The sequence below is a fragment of the Panthera leo genome, chromosome B1, assembly GCF_018350215.1.
Source record: "Panthera leo isolate Ple1 chromosome B1, P.leo_Ple1_pat1.1, whole genome shotgun sequence".
NCBI classification, from domain to species: Eukaryota; Metazoa; Chordata; class Mammalia; order Carnivora; family Felidae; genus Panthera; species Panthera leo.
In genome coordinates, this window is record NC_056682.1 from 104531407 (window position 1) to 104551366 (window position 19960).

Consider the following 19960-nt stretch of genomic DNA (forward strand, 5'->3'; position numbering starts at 1 on the left):
CTCTCAAAATAAATAAACAAACATTAAAAAAAAAGAATAGTGCAAAGAATCAAGACTAATAAGTCATATTATTGAATAGAAATACATTGCTTAGATAGTTCCATAAATAAAATAGACATCAAAAAAAGAGATACCGTCTTGTCTCTAGTGCTTCTCATCTTGGCTCTGCCACTATTTATCTTGATTAATTTCAGATTAACTTTTAGATTAAATCTGGGTTCTAAAACAATACACTTTTTAAAAGTTTATTTTGTGTTTGAAGGAAATTCCTTTGTGAGAATGGGTAAGGGCTATAAATGACAATGGAAGCAAGCATGATATATTGGAAAGAATGTGTATTTGGATGTCACAGTGACCTGGGAGTCCAGCCTTTGCCTCTTGTGACCTACGTAGGCTTCAACCTCTCCAGCCGTAGTACTTTCCTTGGTTGTAAAATGGTAATAATTCTGGCTATGGTCTCAAGATTATGGGTAGGGGAGAGATTTCGTTTAGAAATCAAATGCCACCTGGCACAACAAATGGTGATTATTCTTGTTATTGTGAGAAGAGCCTGTGAGGTCTTAAAAGGTGTCAGAGACCTGGCAGAACCTTTTGTTCAAGAGGCAACTGCATAGGCAGACTGCCGACCCAGGATAAAAATAGGAGGGAGCCTTGCCTTTGAAGTGGCATTAACACTACACGCCTCAGATACTGCTGTGCCAGCCACTGCTTCGCTCCCGCCAGAAGCCAGAACGCAGGCAGCAGAGCTGACCAGAAACACGCACTGACCTCACCCCTCTGCTAGCTCTGGGTGGGCCAAAATACAGACTTCTTGATCGTTCTTAACCCTCTGTCATAAAAGAATAAAAATAACCACATGCAACTTCAGGTCATGAAGACCGATGTTAAGGAGGAATTTGTACATACACTTCTGTGGTCCCTTCCATCTTAGAAGCCATGATTGCAATAACTGAAACGCATAGAGTTTCTACTATGTACTAATCACACTGCTAGGCAATTTTTTCTATTAACTCATTTAACCCTCTCAACAACCCTATAATTTCCATCTTGCAAATGAGGAAACTGAGGCATAAAAATTAGTTACCCTAGGTCACATAGCTGTTATGTGTCTGTATAGGGAAATTTAAAAATTAAAGTAATAGGTAATAAAATTTTATCAAAATAATTTTAAGGCATTAAATCTACTAGTGAAAAGAAATGAACTACACCACAATGTTTTACCCCCTTGCTCTCCTTTATCCTCAGAAAAGAAGCATGCCATTCTAGAAATTATAGCCTATGAAAATAATCCTACTAATATAGACTGTATTCTATTTACAGAGCTGGAATTGACATTTTGATTTTTTGTATTTCTTGGGGAAAAGCCTTAAATATGTTTTTCATAAAAGTCTACTTTAATTGGCTTGAACGTAAAAATAAAATCTTTTAAACACATTTCAAAATATTTTCTGAACAGAGGCTTTCTCTTCACAGAAGATTTGAACAGTAAAAGTCTGAATAACATATTAAAAGTTCACATTTCATGTTTCTATAGAGGAAAAAAAAGGGTTTTTTTTCCACAATAAACAAAGGATGTTGATCCTGTACAAAATAGATGAATTGTTGACTTTGTGGAAGGTTTTTGTAAAGAAAACTGTCAGTGTCTGGCATATAGTAAGCACTTAATAAAGGAGAGTCATTATTTTAGTATAAAATTAATACTTACACTGGAAAGCCTATTTAAAATGTGTTTAAGTGTCTGAATATAGCTTTAGCTGCACATAATACCCTAGATACTTTTCCTAAAACAAATCCAGGCCGCTGTTGCCTCCCTCCCTCATTCACAAAAAGAAAAGTCACCATGAATGTGCATTTGCCTATAGGAAAAAAGTGTGGATAAGAGAGATGATTTTTAAATATATTTTATAGCTTATCTACTTGCTATTTAATGCAGAGCTAATACTCCTTAAGCAAACTCATTTCTAAGTAGAATGGTTTTGACTTTCTCAGAGAAAAATTTTACCAATAAAGATTTTAGGAATAAGAATTTTTAAGAAATGTATGCATACCATTAACAACCTTGACTGAGCCCTTTGCCTGACAACATTCTCCAGATTTCTTCCTGGCATGTGTTTAAGCTATCCTTCAATCACAACTCCTAATTGCATCAAAAAAACTGACAAACTAAAGCTGGTTAATGGTAATGACAAAGACACATCAACAACTATGCAACATGTGACAACATTATTTCCCAAGGATGTAGAAAATACAGTATGAGAAAAATGACTTACTTGATCTTTGTCTCTGTTTTTCTGTCCATTACGTTTCTAAGCTTATGCAATAGATCCTTTGATTCATTTCCTGGTCCCTGGGGAAAATGTTTAAACTACTGTTCTTGGGAAATTTAAGATTTACTGCCAAATCATATTTATGTTTCCTTCATCAAAAACATGGCCCCAGAGTGATGTTTAAAATTAGGCATGAAAAAATACAACTCTTCATCCAGGAAATCACCAACAACTTATTTCCTTAAGCACAGAATAGGAAAAATTTTGCTTAATTGCCTTACCACATCTCTCTGGTCCAAGTGGTAAGTTTTATTTCATGATATCTTTCTTGTCTGAGGGATTTACGCAGTAATTTCATGTATGTCAGTTTATTTTAAAGAGACAGGAATGTCATAAAGTAAGTGGGGTTTTCAGATGAATGATTGTTTTTCTGAAATAGATAAAAGGCCACAAAGAGGGAAAAAGAGATTAAAGTGGAGTATACAATGATGGTCAGGATGGTATACTTTTCAAATACAAATGAAGAATGTGGAGATATCTTTTACCAGACGTCTCCCAAGAACATTTCTTCAAAATAGGTCCTTGTAAGTACACATTTGAGATTGAGAGAAGAGGCTCTTTTATAATATGTATGTCTGAAATTCTTAAACAACTCTCCATTAAAACAAACAAAAAAATAAAAAAAAAAAACACTGGGTAAAGGATGTAAAAAGAAGTGTCTAGAGCTTATCTATTTGTAAAAAGATTCCTAAGTTACACCTGTCAAAAATTTCTGCTCAAATTTGTTTTGATCTAGTTCTTAAGTATTATGACACCCTTTCTGATAGTAGTGTTCAGACTTTTCAGCTCTATCCTTGTTCTTAACCTTGGCCTATTTTGGAAATGGTAATTCTAATGCAGGTAAGTTCCTTTTAAAATATGATTAGTAGACCAACAATTGTTGACCATCAGGAGTCACACAAGGGTATGACCTAAGATGGAGCTTTTGTGTGTGTTTTAGCTAGGAGGTAAGTCATCTCCAGATTCTTCACTTAAAGGGCTTAAAGGAGGCAGGGGCAGGAGGGACAATCTTCTACAATTTGTTACTGTGGGTCAGTTATTTCCAGGTGAAATGCAACTTCAATTTTGCAACTAGTTGCTAAATGCAGTTCAGTCTAGATCAGTACTTTTTTTTTTTTTTTTTTTTTTTGCACAAAATGAAGCCTACATGTGACTTCGATACACTGATAATTAAACATTTATGCACCATTCATAAGACAGGATTTTGACATTGACCATGGTTGACCGTGCTAGGTAGAATATCATAGAAATTTAAACAACAAAAGGACAACAAAACAGAGGTTGAATAGTGACAGCAAAGAAAATAAATACTAAATGGTTCTTCTTTATAAAAGACTGCTTTCTGTATGAATGTATGATACATTTGACATAATCTTATATAATGGAACATGAGCACTCTACCGACAAAGGATGGAGGTCTAGTGATGCAGGTGAAATGATAAGCAGAGGCTACTGAAGTTCTGCTCTACAGCATGTCAGCTGTTTCTCACCTTACCCCAGGGTACCTTGTGGCTGCTGGGGCGTAGAGGCTGCTCTGGGTTTCACAATTCTCTCCCTCCTCCAGACATTATCTGTGTGTTTCAAGAATAATTGTGGGTAATTATAATTACACTTCGCGGATGCTAGAACCGAAGCAAATCACTCTAGTCATGGCTTCAAGAAAAGAAAAATTATTCTCTTCTAAGCTCTGCTTTTTCTCATTAGAGAAATGATGTACTTAATGTTTTTTATTGTTTATTATTTTTGAGAGAGAAAGAGAGAGAGAGAGACTGAGAGCAAGCAGGGAAGGGGCAGAGAGAGAGAGGGAGACACAGAATCGGAAGCAGGCTCCAGGCTCTGAGCGCTCAGGACAGAGCCCAAGGTGGGGCTCAAACTCACAGACAGCGAGATCATGACCTGAGCTGGAGTCAGCCGCCCAACCGACTGAGCCACCCAGGCACCCCTGATGTATTTAATTTTAAAGTGTGTTTCCTGTGGCAAAGATCCTGGAATTAAAGAGGTAAGGAACAGAGAAATTTTATTTTGTCAGGTTTTAAACTGAACTTGGCTTTTAAAAAGTATTGAACTACATCAAAATACTCTCAGAACCTAAAAACCCAGATTAAAAAAAAAATTTTTTTAATGTTTATTTATTTTTGAGAGACAGAGAGAGACAGCATGAGCAGGGGAGGGGCAGAGAGGGAGGGAGACACAGAAACCAAAGCAGGCTCCAGGCTCTGAGTGGTCAGCACAGAGCCTGATGCGGGGCTTGAGCTCACAAAGCTGAGCCAAAGTTGGATGCTTAACTGACTGAGCCACCCAGGCGGCCCCCGTATTTTTTAAAGAAGATATTTATATAGCAAATTATAAAAAGTCAGAGATGGAAGGGATTGGAGATCCTGCAATCCAGCTTCCATGAGACATAGGAGTTCTTTTTACAATACACCTGATAGGCATTGCAGTGGTAAAGGCACAGGCTATGAAAGATAAACTTGGAGTCAGCCAGTGGGTCTGTCATTTTAGGACTATTTGTGTGACTTTGGGCAATAAACTTGGAGTCAGCCAGTGGGTCTGCCATTTTAGGACTATTTGTGTGACTTTGGGCAATTTTCTTAACCTCTTTGAGCTCCAGTTTGTTTATCAATTAAAAAAAAAAATAAGGGTAACTTTCCTCCAAATAAGGTTGTCATGAGAATGAAATTAAGTACATGTATTAAAGCTCTTAACATTTATGCGTCCAATATATATGTTAATTCCTTCTCCACCTCTTCCCCATCAAGATTTTGAAGTTTTAAGTTAAACTGAAACTTACTACCTTGTAACTTCTGTTCATTAGTCCTAACATTTCTTTTTCATCAACAGTGACGTTTACTCTCTCATCCACACCAGAGTTCCTCAAATATCCAGCTCTCCTATCTCTCATTGGTCTCTTCTCCTCCCACTGGTAAGTAGACATTTATCTCATATTACGGAACTTCCAGAGGTCACCATCCTTTTTGTGTTAGAAATAAACTTCAGTGCGTCAAAGACCTGAAAAACAATACTGTTGTGGTAATCAGAGCTGCTACTCAGTGGGTCTACTTTTCCCTTTGTTCTGTACATTCTTCTAATATTTAAGCAGCTTCCGACTGATTTTGCATTTTGTCAATCTACCACACCATTTGACCATCTTAAAGTAAAGGCACAGCAAAAACATTGGGCTCTTTGTCCCTGTGATCCTTAAAGTACACAAATTTCTTTTTAGTTTTGAAAGTTTTAAATCATCTTTGTTTTCATTTTAAAAGGCTAATTTCTCTAAAATTCTCCTTCAGCCTAGATCCCCAAATAAAAATGTTTTCATGACTGCCGGAGAGATTTAAGTTAGGTATTAGTAAGAACATTTTTGACTGGAGATAACACACTCTATTGCCCTACAGCCAAGGGAACTCCCACAATCCCTTTCCCCAGAGATAAGAAAAAACAGCCAAGGAGCTTTGTACAGTCCCTTCTCTAGATGATAAAATTGTATCATTCTATTCCTAGAAATCTTTATTCTCAGCCTTGATGAGAAGCAGGGGGTCAGATAAAATCACCTCTTTATTCTTCTGTTTAAGAAAATAAGTAAAAATGAATGTTTAGAGCAAATTATTCACAAGTTTTAGAATGGCTGCCTGGGAAGCACTTTCTGAGCAGGAAGAGAGTTTGCTGCCATCTCCTGGACCTCTGGTATCAAGTCCAGTCTGCAAAGTCAGCACTTCAATGCCTGCTCACTTCAGACAAGGCATCAAGAGCGTTTGAAATCGGGTGCAATTGACAAGTCTGGCTGTGTCTGACTGGATAAACTGGAAAATTATTTATGGGTTTCAAAGAATAAGGTTGACCTAAGTGTTTTGTGGGTTAGAAAAGTGTTTTTCAGAGCGTGGTTCACAATCATTAGCATCAGAATCACCTGGGGTGTATGTTACAGGAACAAATTCCTGGACCCCACCCAGACCTACTAAATCAGAATTTCCAAGGTGGGAACAGGGTGGAGAAAAGGTCTTAATTTCCCCCGGGGAACAAGGGTTGGAAAACTGTGTGTTCGAACACTGTGAAGGCAATACTTGGCTAAAACCAAAGTGCTCTATATAAAGGAAATCTTATTGGTTGGTAAACTGAAACGTACAATTAAAATAAAAACTTCTAAGTGATATCATTTGCTTTGCTTTTTATTTCAATAATACCACCCACTGAGTTGTAACATTTCGCTGGATGTTTCATAATGTAGAATTCAAAATCTAGTTAGCTTTTTTGGGTTTATATGAAGAATTATAATTGGTGCCATCGGATGAGCATTAACAAGTGGTCCAGCGGGCAAGATCATCAATAAATTCTTGAGTGTGATATAAAGAATAAAACAAGACCTAATTGTGGAAGAACTGGTATGATGCTTAGCATTTTACTTATATTAGGCCAGCCTATTCTTTGGTGATTTTTAGCTCTAGAGGAAGGCTTTGTGAACATTTCTTTACCAATCTGAGGGCTATGCAATTCAAGAAAGAGATATTGTTTTTTACTTTTTAAGAAAAAAAATGTAATTAAATGGCACAGAAGGGAAACAGAACTAAATCCATGGAAATATATTTGAAACAAAAGCAATTTTGGCTTCAGATAAAATTTTCAGCATCTCACCTTGTTTTGATTTTTTTTTTTTTTCCTCTTCAAGATTAAGTCCTGACTTCTGCTTCTGACTCATAAAGAGTCTAGAAGTACACCAGAAAACCCACCAAAATTCCCTGGGTTTTAAAGGCAGCTGGAATTCTAGGTTCCTCCCTACGTCAGTCACTCAGCTTCTGAGAATTGTTTTTCATCACTTGCTCTGTGAGCTGGGAGTTTGCTCTCTTCAGATAGAGGTTTCACTCTGTTTTTGGAAACTGCTCACGCTTCTCAGGCAAGGGGATCAATTACTCTAAAAAGGCCAGGTTACTGACCCTTTGTCCTGGGACAGTGTTGGGGAGGAGGGATAAGAACAGCTGTCTGCAGCGCCTTCAGAGGTCAGCCAGGTTCTGTCAGAGCCCCAACTGTTGCAGGGCTGAATTGGGGTAGCCTCGGCGACCAGGCTGCCAGCTGTTCCACTTTCTGTGTGATAGACCTATTTAAGCTTCAACTATCCTACCAGAACCTTACTCAGAATACCAGCTACCCAATTTTGAGAATATATTTAATTTACAAGCCTTTCGCCATAAGAATTCTCTTTATAGTGCTAAGTGTGCCCCCACTTGTTTTATTTAACATTGATACTTTGAATTGAACACAGTCCTTTACAGTGGAGTCTCAAAGCTGATGTTAAGGGTGTGTTGTTGTTGTTTTTTAAATATTGTACCAGTCTTTTTGATTCCTGGTCTCATTTTGTATATTATTACAACAATGCTACTACAACAGATGAAGATGAAGAAGAAAACAATTGTCCAACAGGCTGAATAGAGAGGAATATAGACATATAAAATTTCAGTAAGAAAACAGAGAAGAAATGATTTCTCAGCAAAAGACTCTTGACAATAGATTATTTGTGTCCATAAGAGATTTATACACAGTGCTTCTGCTTTTTCTATTTTAGTTGTGTTAGATCCCTTAAACTGGAATTCACACTAACAGAAGAAAACAAAAGAGCTTGTTTAATCGTTGTGTGTGTGTTTTCCTCCTTGGAAGTTTTTGAAATAGTAGCTATTGTTTGTTAAGTGGCCTTTGCAATAATATTAATAGCTAACATATGTTGAATGCTTTCAATGTGCCAGGCACCGTTCTATACACAAAACACATTGATTCGTGTGATCTTCACAATGTGTGAGGTGCACCTACTATTGTCCTCATTTCACAGCTAAGGGCACTGAGGCTCAAAGAGGTGGAATCATCTGCCTAGAGTCTCCCAAGTGGCAAGAGGTGGGCCTGGGATGCAGCTCCCAGCAGTTTGGCCTGGGTCCACACTTACCCACTACAAGCTGTGCCTCTGTATGCTTGCTGTTTGTATGCATTGTCCCACGTAATCATAGGTGAATTTCATTTAAGGACTGGTTACCTTTTGCATCTCCTAAATCAAACCATGCCTTTTTAATTAAAAAACTGGGAGAAATGTTTTTCTGCATTGTTGTTATTAAAATTTGAGAGGTTTCTCTTCATCGCTATTCTTTTTTCCCTTTATTTACCTGGTATAAATTTACACAGCCCTAGTAAAATATGACACTATTTGGCTGGAAGTGGGTGTTTGAGGAGTTTGGTCTAGTGCATATCTGTTCAATGGTAACTAGAAAAATGTTAGACTTCCCCCTGCCAGTTATTGCATTATAAGCAAATAAGATAGGCCAGCAGAAGTAAAACTATAGCTTTTCCCCTCCCCTTGTACCTGCTTACAAGTGTCTATCATTTGGGGCTACCAAACTCTTAAGAAGTCTTTTTAATATTTCTTACTTTGATTTAGAAGATTTAAAGTAATTTTTGGGTTAGTTCTGAGACAGGTAAAGCTTATTGCTCTGATGGACAATTCGTTTTATCTGTGACCATTGTCTTGGGATCAAGAGAGGTAATGTAGCCTTGTGTTTAGAGAATGGCTCTGGTGCTTGATTGTCTGCTCTTCAGGCTTATCCCTACCTCCTTAGACAAGTTCCTTAAGTTTTCTTTACCCCAGTTTCTCATCTGTAAAGTGGAATGATCACAGTATCTACTTTATAGTCATTTTGTGATGACTAAAAAGTCACCATTTGTTAAGTGTTTAGAATGGCAGCCAGCGTATAAGAAGCCCTTGTAATTATCATCCTGTTAATGGCTCTATGATCTTAAATTAAGGCAGTGAAGCTCTACAAATATAATGAGGGGGTTTTTACAATAAACTCAGAAGTTCACATCTTCTCTCCTTGAGGTTGGTGATGGGAATGTTCAAACCCATGTTTGGAATCCATTACACTAGTTTCTCAGGAGATGTTTTCAAAATAACAATGAGATACAGGTGAAGAAAAAAAAGCTACTGGAAAAAACATAAGGTGTAACAATGTCCTTGCTGAGAAGTCTTTGACAGAAATACTGTTGAGAAATCCTCCATTGAGGACACTGTGGCAGGAAAGGTTTGCTGTCTCATGCATATCCAGGATAGACAAGCCAGAAGAGACTTCATGGAATTCTAAGTTTCCAGTGATGATTATTTTTTAGATTATAGTTTGAAACACTGAAAGCTTGTGACCCTCTCATCATTATTCTGTTTAGAATTATTCTTGTTGATATGTCTCAGTTATTATTGCTTTAGTAGCAAGCCAAGCTGGGTGCTGATTCACTATTTAATAAGGACGTTCCCTGAATTACACTTAGTCAAAATGGCATGAAGCCTAGGAGAGCACTTCCTTTTATATAAAGATTTTGTGCTTTATTTTTTTAAGTGACATTCCTTCCAGTCTCAGCCCATAAATATCACCTATTCATCCTGAAATAAAAAAATGAAAGAATTTGGGTAACTAGTACAAAATCACCGTAAAATCCATCTTTTTAAATTATTAAACAGATGCTTCTTTTTTCAGAGACTGTTTTTCACTTTCAACATACTATCATAGCATCTGATTTTATGAGCAATCTTGGTAAGGGGGTCCTTTCTAATGTCATTCAACATGGTCAAAGTCACCTATAAAGCCTCTACAGAGTAGCTCTTGCTAGTTTGGGGAGCACACAATTTACAGGTCTCAGGGAATGGTATTCTGGGGTCTAATGAGATGGTGGAAACCATGTGGTACTGAAGGGAGGGTCCAGGCTTGGATGTCAGACAAATGTCTAGTTCCAACCCTAACCTACTACTTATAAGCTTCGTGATTGTTGGACAAGTTTTTTAGCCTCTCTGAGCTTCAGACACCTACACCTCATCTGTAAATTGGGAGTAATACCTTCCTTTCAGGGTCATTCTGAAGAGTGAATGAAATCACACTGTAATTGTTTGGGAGTGCAAGTTCACATTGACTCCAGAGTCCACTATGTAACACTGTGTGATCTTGGACCAGTCCTTTAGCTTCTTTATGCCTCTGAATCCCAACTCTAATTTATAAACTGGGAATAATGATAGTATTAATTTCATAAGGACTACTGATTAAGAGATAATCTTTGGTGATTGCTGGTGGGGGGCAAAGGGGGACATGGTTGAAATGGTGAGGTGGTCAAAAGGTATAAACTTTCAGGTTTAAAATAAGTACGCCTTGAGAATATAATGTACAGCATGGTGACTACAGTTAATAATGCTATATTATATATTTGAAAGTTGCTAAGAGAGTAGATCTTAAAAATTCTCATCACAAGAAAAAAAATTTATAACTGTGTGGTGATGGCCGTTAACTAGACTTATTGTGGTGACCATTTCACAATAAATACAAATATTAAGTCATTATATTGTACAGCTGAAACTAATATAATGCTATATGTCAATTATATGTCAATAAAAGAAAAGAGATAATCTATGAAAGTTGTTTGGCACAATTCAGGGCCTAAAGTTTGTGCTCAGTTAATGTTAGCTATTGTCATAACTTACAGAAAGTATTTAACACAGCTCTTGGCACACAGTAGAAATTTAATACATGAAGCCACCTCCTGTCTTTTCCTCAGGTCTCACAAGGTTGTCTAAATGACTGCCACAGCTTCCATCCCCATCCATATAATCCTGTTTTAGATCATAATACTTGACCCAGGGCCTTTGGGTGGTTTTGAAAACAGATTTGTCCACCAAATAAAGATATCAAAGATTCTCTGACTTCTACAATGTCTTCTTAAGGGGCACCTGGGTGGCTCAGGTGGTTAAGCATCTGACTCTTGATTTCAACTCAGGTCATGATCTCACAGTTTGTGAGTTCGAGCCCTACATCAGTCTCTGAGCTGTCAGTGCACAGCCTGCCTGAGATTCTCTCTCTCCCTCTCTCTCTCTGCCCCTTCCCCCGGCCCCCCATGTGCACGTTTTCTCTCAAAATAAATAAACATTTAAAAATAAGTAAATAAAATAAAATAAAATGTCATAGCCAGCTGGATGATGGCAGGGTCTATACCCAATCCAATACTTTCCCTTTTGATATTTATTCCCAAGAAGAAAAATTGTCTCTGTTTATATTCCTAGATTATACATTTCTTTTCAACTTTGAGCTAGTGTCAATCTTTTACTTTTTGTTTTGTTTTTCCATGAACAAATCATTAATAGTTAATGAGGAGCTCAAGAAATAGAGGCTGTGAAAGCAAGATTCCTCCATGGCACATATGAATGTTATTATGCTTCTGACTATTATTACACTTATTGAGGAATGAAGATAGGCTGGAAAGTATGTCCTTATGACTATTTTTATTAGGGACCCTGAATGTATATTTCACCAGTCACAAAGCACACATAATTTAGATAAACATATCAAGGATGATGTAACAGGGGTAAAAGAAATTCTATGTATCAATAACAAAAAATTATTTAAACTATAGGCCCTGTATAAGCCTAACTTTCTTTATACTTGAGATATACTTCATTAACCAGCAAATCTCATATAAAATCAAGAGTCTGAGAAATGTCTCACAGGATTTGATATTTTCAAATTAAATTTTTTCTTCATTCAATTGCCTCTGAGTAGGTAGCTCTGTGATTTCCAAGTGCCAAATGGTAATTTAGTGTAGACATACATATACCATAGAAACATATTAATTTTTAAAAAGTTAAGAAATTGGCTGTACCTGATAACATCAAGGAAAGGATAGGTCTGATTTGGGGGCTCCTCCTGAAGGCTGGTTTTTATTGGGTTGTTACTCCATAGAATAGCCTAAAATTTTTGTACTTTTTTTTTTTTTTTTTTTTTTTTTTTAACCATAGAGGAAGAAACGGAGGCTGGCCTCTTTTAGTGATTTTGCCTGGTGTTTGGGTCCTGTGGGAATTTGCTAGTTTGCTTTATGGCCTTTAGCCAACCCTGGTGGGAAGTCTAGAGAAGAATTCAATTCTGCTTTTTCCCAGAATACTTGTTGACGAATTCAGCAGCACTGAAGTGTTACATGAGTCTTTGTGTCCCCCAGAGTCCAGTGATAAGGGGACATGAGACCAGTGAGGGTCAGTGTGTCAGAGAATATAATGTTGGTTCTTAGAATTTACATATTTTTCTCATGAACTTTTAGCAATTTTTAAAACAAACTCAACAACTCTGATTTTAGGAGGGAATGAGCACACAACCCACTGCCTCCCTTTGGAAGCATTTTAAGCATTTAGCTTTTCAGAAAACAATCACTTCTTTTTGATAACCATGACTTCAAATACCCTTCCTGCCACGCCGGCTGTGACTCATAAACAGCAGTGGGTTTCAGGAACTCACCCTTAGAATACGGGTGCTTGCGGCTTCTCAACTCTATGACTGGATAAAATGATACACAGCAAGGGCTTTTGTCTGAAAGATTAAATCCACACTCAGACAGTAACAGCCATGTGTCTTCTGGGCTCTTAAGAGGCCTCCCTGTGAAAGTGCCATGGAGTCCTAGTGTTTGATACGCCTGTCAGCAGCCGAACGACCTTCAAAGTTCTTTAACCTAGTGGCTGTAAATAGGACAATGGTCCCACATTTGCTAGGCCACACCCTTTAAATGTGGATCATTTGTTTTTGACATCTCAGATGTGACTCTTGCTGCCAGGCTAGAATTTAGGCTTTGTGATAACACTCAGCTGCCCATGAAGAAGCCCATTTCTTGAAAGGGGTCAGCACTACCTAAAAGAATTTTAACCCCAGCATGCTTGAAAGAACTATTTGTGACTCGGATCAGTTTTCCTATAATTAAATGAATTGGTTCTTATGAAGATTAAATGAGATACATGTTATCATCAACAGTCATGCTAGATATATTTTGAAATACAAAGTTTTACATGCTCCAGAATGACAATCCAAAAGTGACTCATGACACATATGCCTAAAAACTTATGCTTTCTACTATCAATGAATAGTCAAAATGTGGAAAACAGTGTGATTCTTCCTCTCTCACAACAGAATGTGTTTATTCTTGAAATATGAGAAATAAAATTGGAAATGTTTTAAGACTGAAGTGGCAATGCTCAGATCCCCAATCTTACCAGTTCTGTGACTCAGTTTACCCCCTATAAGACAGGAATCTGCCATATTTAGATTTACATACACCTTTCTTCCTGGAGTATCTAGTGCCGTGCAGACTCATCGCACAACAGTCAGGAAGAGAGGTTTGAGACATTATTAAGGGGAAACTCATGCTAAAAAATTGCATAAGGTCCTGCAGTAAGTCAGTGACTGTGACTACATTTTATTTTATATTCCGGTGCCTGTAAACTTCGCAGTGGGTTCTTTGGGATAAGGTACATAAGGCACCTAACATAACACAGGCACTCAGGAAATGATCATTGCTATCGTGGTGACGAAGAAAACTTGACTTCACAAGCACTCTGCTTGGAAGTTAAGCTAACAAAGGACAGAGGAAAAGGCAAGGTGCTAAAACCTAAACAAAACCTGCCTCCTCATACCTCACGACCAAGCAGTCAAACATCTGCTACCACAACAGAGCCAACAACACCCAGATCATACAAAGGGTTCCCAACGGGAGGGAAGCTGAGGTCATGAGTTCTAAGCCTCCCACCTGCCACACTGACATCATTCCCATAACTGCAACCTGAAAGGTGGTGCATACAGCTTATTGGGCATGCAAGTTCCCAGGAGGCTCTCTGATCGAGGACAAGTGGCAAAGGGAATCCCTCTTACTCCAGGGAGCTGGCTTGGTCCTTTTCCCTCCCACTGCCCCCATCTCATTGTGTGGTCACACTCTGCAGATACAGTCTGGGAGGATTCCCACCCCTCCTCCATAATGTAGGACCATCTGATTCAAGATGAGACCTATGTTTCCAATTCCCAAAGTTGTGGATGTTTGACTGCATGCCTGGCATGTTTCTGAGAAGCTTTTTGGGAACCCTATGACACTCCCAGTCATGCTAGTGGTGTGTTTAGTCATCAACTCCAAATAGTGGCTCTGCTAAGATTGCCACCTGTCCTACAGGAAATGGACTGAAAACACTTCTCATTCCTACATACCACAAACCCCTGGACAACTGGGAATACTTGTGGGTCATTACCATCCTAGGCCATATTTGAACTGGTGATCTCAAATTAACTACCTTGTGTTGCATTATCTTTCCTCTACTTCATGCCATTCTTTAAATGCTATGTCAAGAATGCAAAGTTATAAAAACGATCTTTCCTGCTTCACCTCAAGAAGCCTTTTTTGTTGTTGTTCTATTAGAAAAGAATGCAAAATGCACAGCATTTAACAGACTTCCTTTGCAGGGAACAAGTAATACTAAACAATAGTATTATATAATGGATAGATTGCTTTTTCCTTTACCCTGTACTAATCTTCCTAACTGATTTCCCAAAAAGGCAAATGAGAGACCAAGCTACATCCTGTGGTTGAAACCTCTAGGTAAACTGCCCCCAAAGGCAATGGAAGATTTCCCAGAGAAAAAAGCAGAAGAAACAGCCCCATTGCCCTGTTGCTGACTTAATTCTTTTTTGTGTGTTCTTAGAGTTTTACAATGGGCAGCTTGCAGTTTTACAACGTACAGAGAAATGAATATGCTCACAAGAAGAAATTCGGATGTTTTGGGAACAATAGAAAAGACACAGCAGAGAAGTGACTTAGGTCAGAATAGCTCATCAGGGAAGATTATTTTTTAAAACATGTACATTAAACAGATAAAGAAGAAAGTAATATTTTAATAGGATAGTGAAAAATATAGCAGATTGACAGTGACAGCAGTAAAAGAACAGGAATACAGATATTTTCAGAGGATTAAATTGGTACCATGTACCCTCAAACCAGGCAAGTTGTTTGTTATAAGAGGTCTCTAAACAGATCTCCTGTATTGAGTAGATGGTTTTCCTTGAAGCTGTCAAAAATGCTTTATGGTTCTCTACATTAATTCATGTTGAATATTTTCCATGGTTGGTCAGACTTGGACTTAAAATAGACATGAGAAAGGTCTTCAGGTTTACTGTCAGTAACGTTATTAACTTCATAGCCAGCTGGATGACGGCATGGTCTGTGACCAATCCAATTTACAAGGTAACCTTGCCTGAATCCTCCTGGTCCATCAAATATAAATAACAAAGTGAAGGTGCGAGAATAGAATTGCAAGGAACAGTGGGAGAAGCAGTAGTCAGAAAGCAAAACAAACACAAGGAAAAACAATCTGTGAGGTCACTCAGAAATTAATCATTGTGTGTTCTCACCCTACGGCCTCCACACATAGGGGGTTCCTCGTGCTTCACAATCAGCCCCTGTAGTCAGTAACCTTTCATGCCTCAGTGATGTGCTTTCCCAAGGGAAAAATAAGAGTCATGTGTACCTTTATCTGCAGCCTGTTCACCCTTTTATACATTATTCTTTTATACTGTATCCTACCACTTGCCTCTGTGAGGAAAACAAACTTACACTTTCATGGGCAATTGGAGATATATACATACTCAGTTTCTTAAGTAAACTGGGAAGAGAAGATAGAAATCCGTCTCTAAGGATAATTATCCCTCTTGCCCTATCTCATTTACCTTAAAGAAGTCTTCTGAAATGAGTTAATACAGGTAAAACATCTGGCAAAGAACCTAATACAAAATAAGTGCTCAGTAATTACTGACACCCTCTTTCTTACCCTTCTTACTAAACTATATACATTTCACAACCCCCAGAAGTACCTTCTCTGCAATATCAAACAGGTGGCTGAGGTTGACAGACCAGAGCTGATCCCTGTCCTCAGTAAATTTCTTATCCCTTAACACTAGTAATAGAGATAAAGCACTACTTAAAAAGGAAATCTCAGCCAATACATGTTATATTTTCACTACACTTGAACCTTTTCACCACAGGAGCACAGCTGTTACACTACATAAAGGCTGTGTGCAAGGTTTGATAACACTGATCACTGTCTTTCTCGTGACTAAAGCATAAATCCTAAGTATCCTGCTTACTTAATATAATGGCACATGTCTATTTTGGGGTGCTCCCATATTTTTTAAGTGTGCAAAGAAGATAAATATGTTTTAAGTCAATCTGAGTTAGATTTTTGACTCATTAAAAATATTATGCTCCTTGGACCCAGATTGGGAAGTGACATCTGAAATTAAGTAAGTTGAGGACTTGCTAGGCATTCTCGGGGACTCAAGTAACACTGCAAACAATTTGTTTCAAGCAAAGTGGACACTCAGCTTCGGCTACAAGATCACTCTTCCGCAATAGATGGTTTCCACACCTGAACTGTGACACCACTTTTCTTGGCTGAGAACTTCGGCCTTGGTGCCACAAAATAAGATGTAGAGGCTGATTCTTGCTTTGGAGAGGTGGGAATGCCCACGGGCACTGGCGACGCACTGACGGGCGAGGTGGCCTCTGCAAAGAAGGGATGCTGAGAGCTATATGCTGGGACCGAGTACACAGATGAGGCCTGCGCATTAGTGGGCGAGCCAGCATTCACTGGCCGGGGAGGAAGAGCTTGCTTCATGGCTGGCATCGAATTGACCTTGATGGATGACTTTTGGAGGAGGCCATCCTTTGCATCTGGAGGTTGGAAAGTAAACAAGGATGCATTTAGCTGGTATGGTTGGTGCTTCATGACGTCCAAAGCATTGAGGGGTTTTTTGCCCTTTTTCTTGCTTGTCTTGGAGGCCTGTGGGGCTGATGACTGAGACTTGACAGCGGCCAGAGGGTAGGAGGGGGAGTGGATAGGATTGTAGGCCACAGGAGGAGGTGCTCGGACGTTGGAGGAGTACTTCCATCCGGCCGGTAGAGAGGGAGTGGGAGACTGGGCGCGAGCCGCATGGGCCTGCACGGTGTCTGAATCCACCACGTACTTCTCCATCCTCGACTGCCTTTTAGCAAAGAGCTGGGCTCCTTTCCCGCTCATTCCCGGAAGCTCATTGGATGGTCCCACTGCACCAGCATGAGCGGCGTTTACTGTCGGTGCGGGAGCCGTTGGCTTCGGTGTGTAGTTCGGACTGGCCACTGCTGCCTGTGGTCCTTTGAAGGGACCAGCCAGGGTCAGAGCACTCGCGGGCCGGGCAGGAGTGTAGGAAGAAGGCTGGGCTATTTTGATGGAGGAGACAACGGTGCCCTGCGATGGGTTGGACGTGGGGAAGGCAGGAGGTTGGCTTGGAGCCATTCCTGGGGACCAGACCGGAGAAACTGGAGTTACTGGTTGGGAGGACGAGGACTTGACTGCAGGTTTCGGAGCGACAGGAGGCGGAGTCTTTTGTTTGGCAGAGGAGCTCTGCATGAAATTACAAGCCTCTGCTCCTAAACTGAGGTAGTCTTCCTCGGGTCCGGAATCGCCTCCAGCTCCAGCTCCCTTTTTGCCTTCTGAATTTTGAAGAAGTGACAAGAGTTCAGGATTCGGGTTCACCTTGGGCTCTTTAAAAGTGAACATGGGTTTTGTCGTGCTCCTCCTTTTGGCCTCCTGCAATATTCCGGTTCTTTTTGCAGGCACAGCGATCCTTTCATCCCGGGAAGCTATCCGCTCAGATGAATCGTAAAAGGCTGGCTGGGACCACGGGGCAGGCTGGGGCCACGGAGGAGGCTGCGCTGGGCCAGCTGTGGGACTCGACACTGCTCTGGGGAAGCCCTCAGGTGGAGGTGTGACCGCAGAATAAGGTGGAGGCGCAGGGAAGTCCGCGATGGGACTCGTCATATTCCGGGTTGGGGAGAAGGGGGCTGCAGGCTGGCTCACAGACCCCGGGAAGGGTTTGGCTGTTCTGTTCATAGGGACCGTCCTCTGGGCCTCTGCCGTTTCGGACACCCCACCGAAGCCATTCTGTTGGGGCCCATGGCCAAGACCATGGCTCACCTCGATGTAGCTTCTGCTCACTGAGCTCTGCACTTTCACAGACTCTTCTTCCTTCCTCTGGTAAGAAGCCATGGTTCTCAGGCTGTCTGTCTGGGCAGCATCTGGCTCTCTGCCTGGCACTCCTCCCATCCTCTCCTCCTCTCTTTGGGCCGTGATTTGATCCATTCGCTCCCTCCTCTTGGCAAACATGAGGGCACCCTTGCCCGTGGTGTCTGGCAGCATCTCCATCTTGTCCCCTCTGTTCAGTTTCTTCTCGATGTCCACTAGCCCAGAATCCCAGTCAAAGTTCACAACTTGTGCACTGCCGTCAATGTCAGACAATAACTCTTCATCCACCTCTGATTCACTCGTGCCCAGAAATGCTACTTCACAGTTGTCTTCTTTGTCTCCTTCTTCCTCCTCGTCTGCCTCTCGCTCAAGCTCACCGGTGCCGTAGCTGACTAGGGTGTATTTCTTGGCCCGCCTACGACGCTTCTTAAACATCAACACCCCCTTGGAGTTGGGGTTGGGGGCGTCGGTTAGAAGGAGGGCAATGCTTTTGCATTTAGATTTTGCTTCTTTCACCTGCTTTTCGGATAGGCTTTCACTTCTCCTGAGCCCTAGGGAATGTACAAAAATTATAGTGAGTTGGTGAATTCCAAGAAGACCTCAGAGCAACCCAGAAGTCAACTCTCCTGGGGAAAAGTGAATATGAAAAAAACATGCTTACAATTAGCCACTGAGTTCTGAAACAATCTAACTAATTTCTCTCTCTTATTTATTTCAAAATGTATACTTTTATCATGACATGCAATGATATACGTAACTACACAATGGTCTGTTTCACTTGCTCATATAAATACATCTTTACGTATACTGACTAGAATATACATAGCATATGGATCTTTATACTTGGACAATAAACGCTGGCTACTAAATGTCAGTTAAGGGGATGTAATCCAAACTAAAAAGGAAATAATTTAAGGACATAATATTTTCTGTAAAACAAGTTAAGACATACCTTGTACTTCCATATTTAAAAAATAAAATGTCAATATAAAACTGGTTTCAAGCATTTTTAAAACAGGGGTGGGGAGGCAAGAAACTTTTATTTACCTAAGTGTTTTAATGTAATGAATTTAAATATTTTTCTTCTTCTTCTTCTTTTTTTTTTTTTAACTTTGACATCTCCCCCAGAGTCTTTGTATTCATGAAGGCTGGATTAATATACGTTCAAAAAACAGAATGAATAATAACTGAAGGCATTGAATCAATAATTGCTAATAATTCAGAACACTGGATCATTGTGAATACATATAAGAAATTTAAGCTAAAAAGCTGTCTAGATAAATTTGTTTGAAAAATTATTGCTATTTTGGAAATACAACACTACTTCAGTGGCAACAAGAGTAAGTGTAAATCTTGGGGAAATTTAAAAATTATGTGACTGGTAACCCTTAACTGCGGGGAAAAGCTGATGCGGGAATTAAATCATTTAAAATGAGAGTTTGATGGTTTTAAAGTAACAAACATTTATATACAAATTTTTAATTTTATCATTATGGTTACAAAAATAAGTTGGTGGAAAATTAACTTATAGCATCAGTTAATTGTCATCATGTATATAATAATAAGGAGCATGATTCACAAGTAAGTTCTGAATTCTTCAAAATAGTTACATGGAAATTTCAGGAAAACCTGTTGAATATTTTATGATTAAAAATTAGCTTTTTTTTGTCACTGGAAAAAATAAGACTCAATGATTCATTTTTTAAAAATAGAATAGAATCAGAGTAAACAGTTTTATGACAAAGTTACAGATATTCCCTGGCAATCAAAT

At 39.3% G+C, this 19960-nt stretch overlaps 1 protein-coding gene and 1 long non-coding RNA gene across 6 annotated transcripts in view; one reads left to right on the forward strand and one right to left on the reverse strand.

Moving 5' to 3' along the window:
* Positions 1–19960, reverse strand: part of SYNPO2 (synaptopodin 2) — a 207678-nt gene that overhangs the window by 12242 nt on the left and 175476 nt on the right. For all 5 annotated transcript variants that reach the window (XM_042935626.1, XM_042935625.1, XM_042935627.1 and 2 more), the window contains one exon: positions 16555–18740. In XM_042935626.1, the coding sequence (XP_042791560.1) occupies positions 16555–18740 (2186 nt within the window). The remainder of the gene's footprint in view (positions 1–16554; positions 18741–19960) is intronic.
* Positions 4230–17855, forward strand: LOC122217920. The gene is made up of 3 exons (XR_006201755.1): positions 4230–4326; positions 5169–5250; positions 17781–17855. It is a non-coding gene; the product is annotated as an uncharacterized LOC122217920 (long non-coding RNA).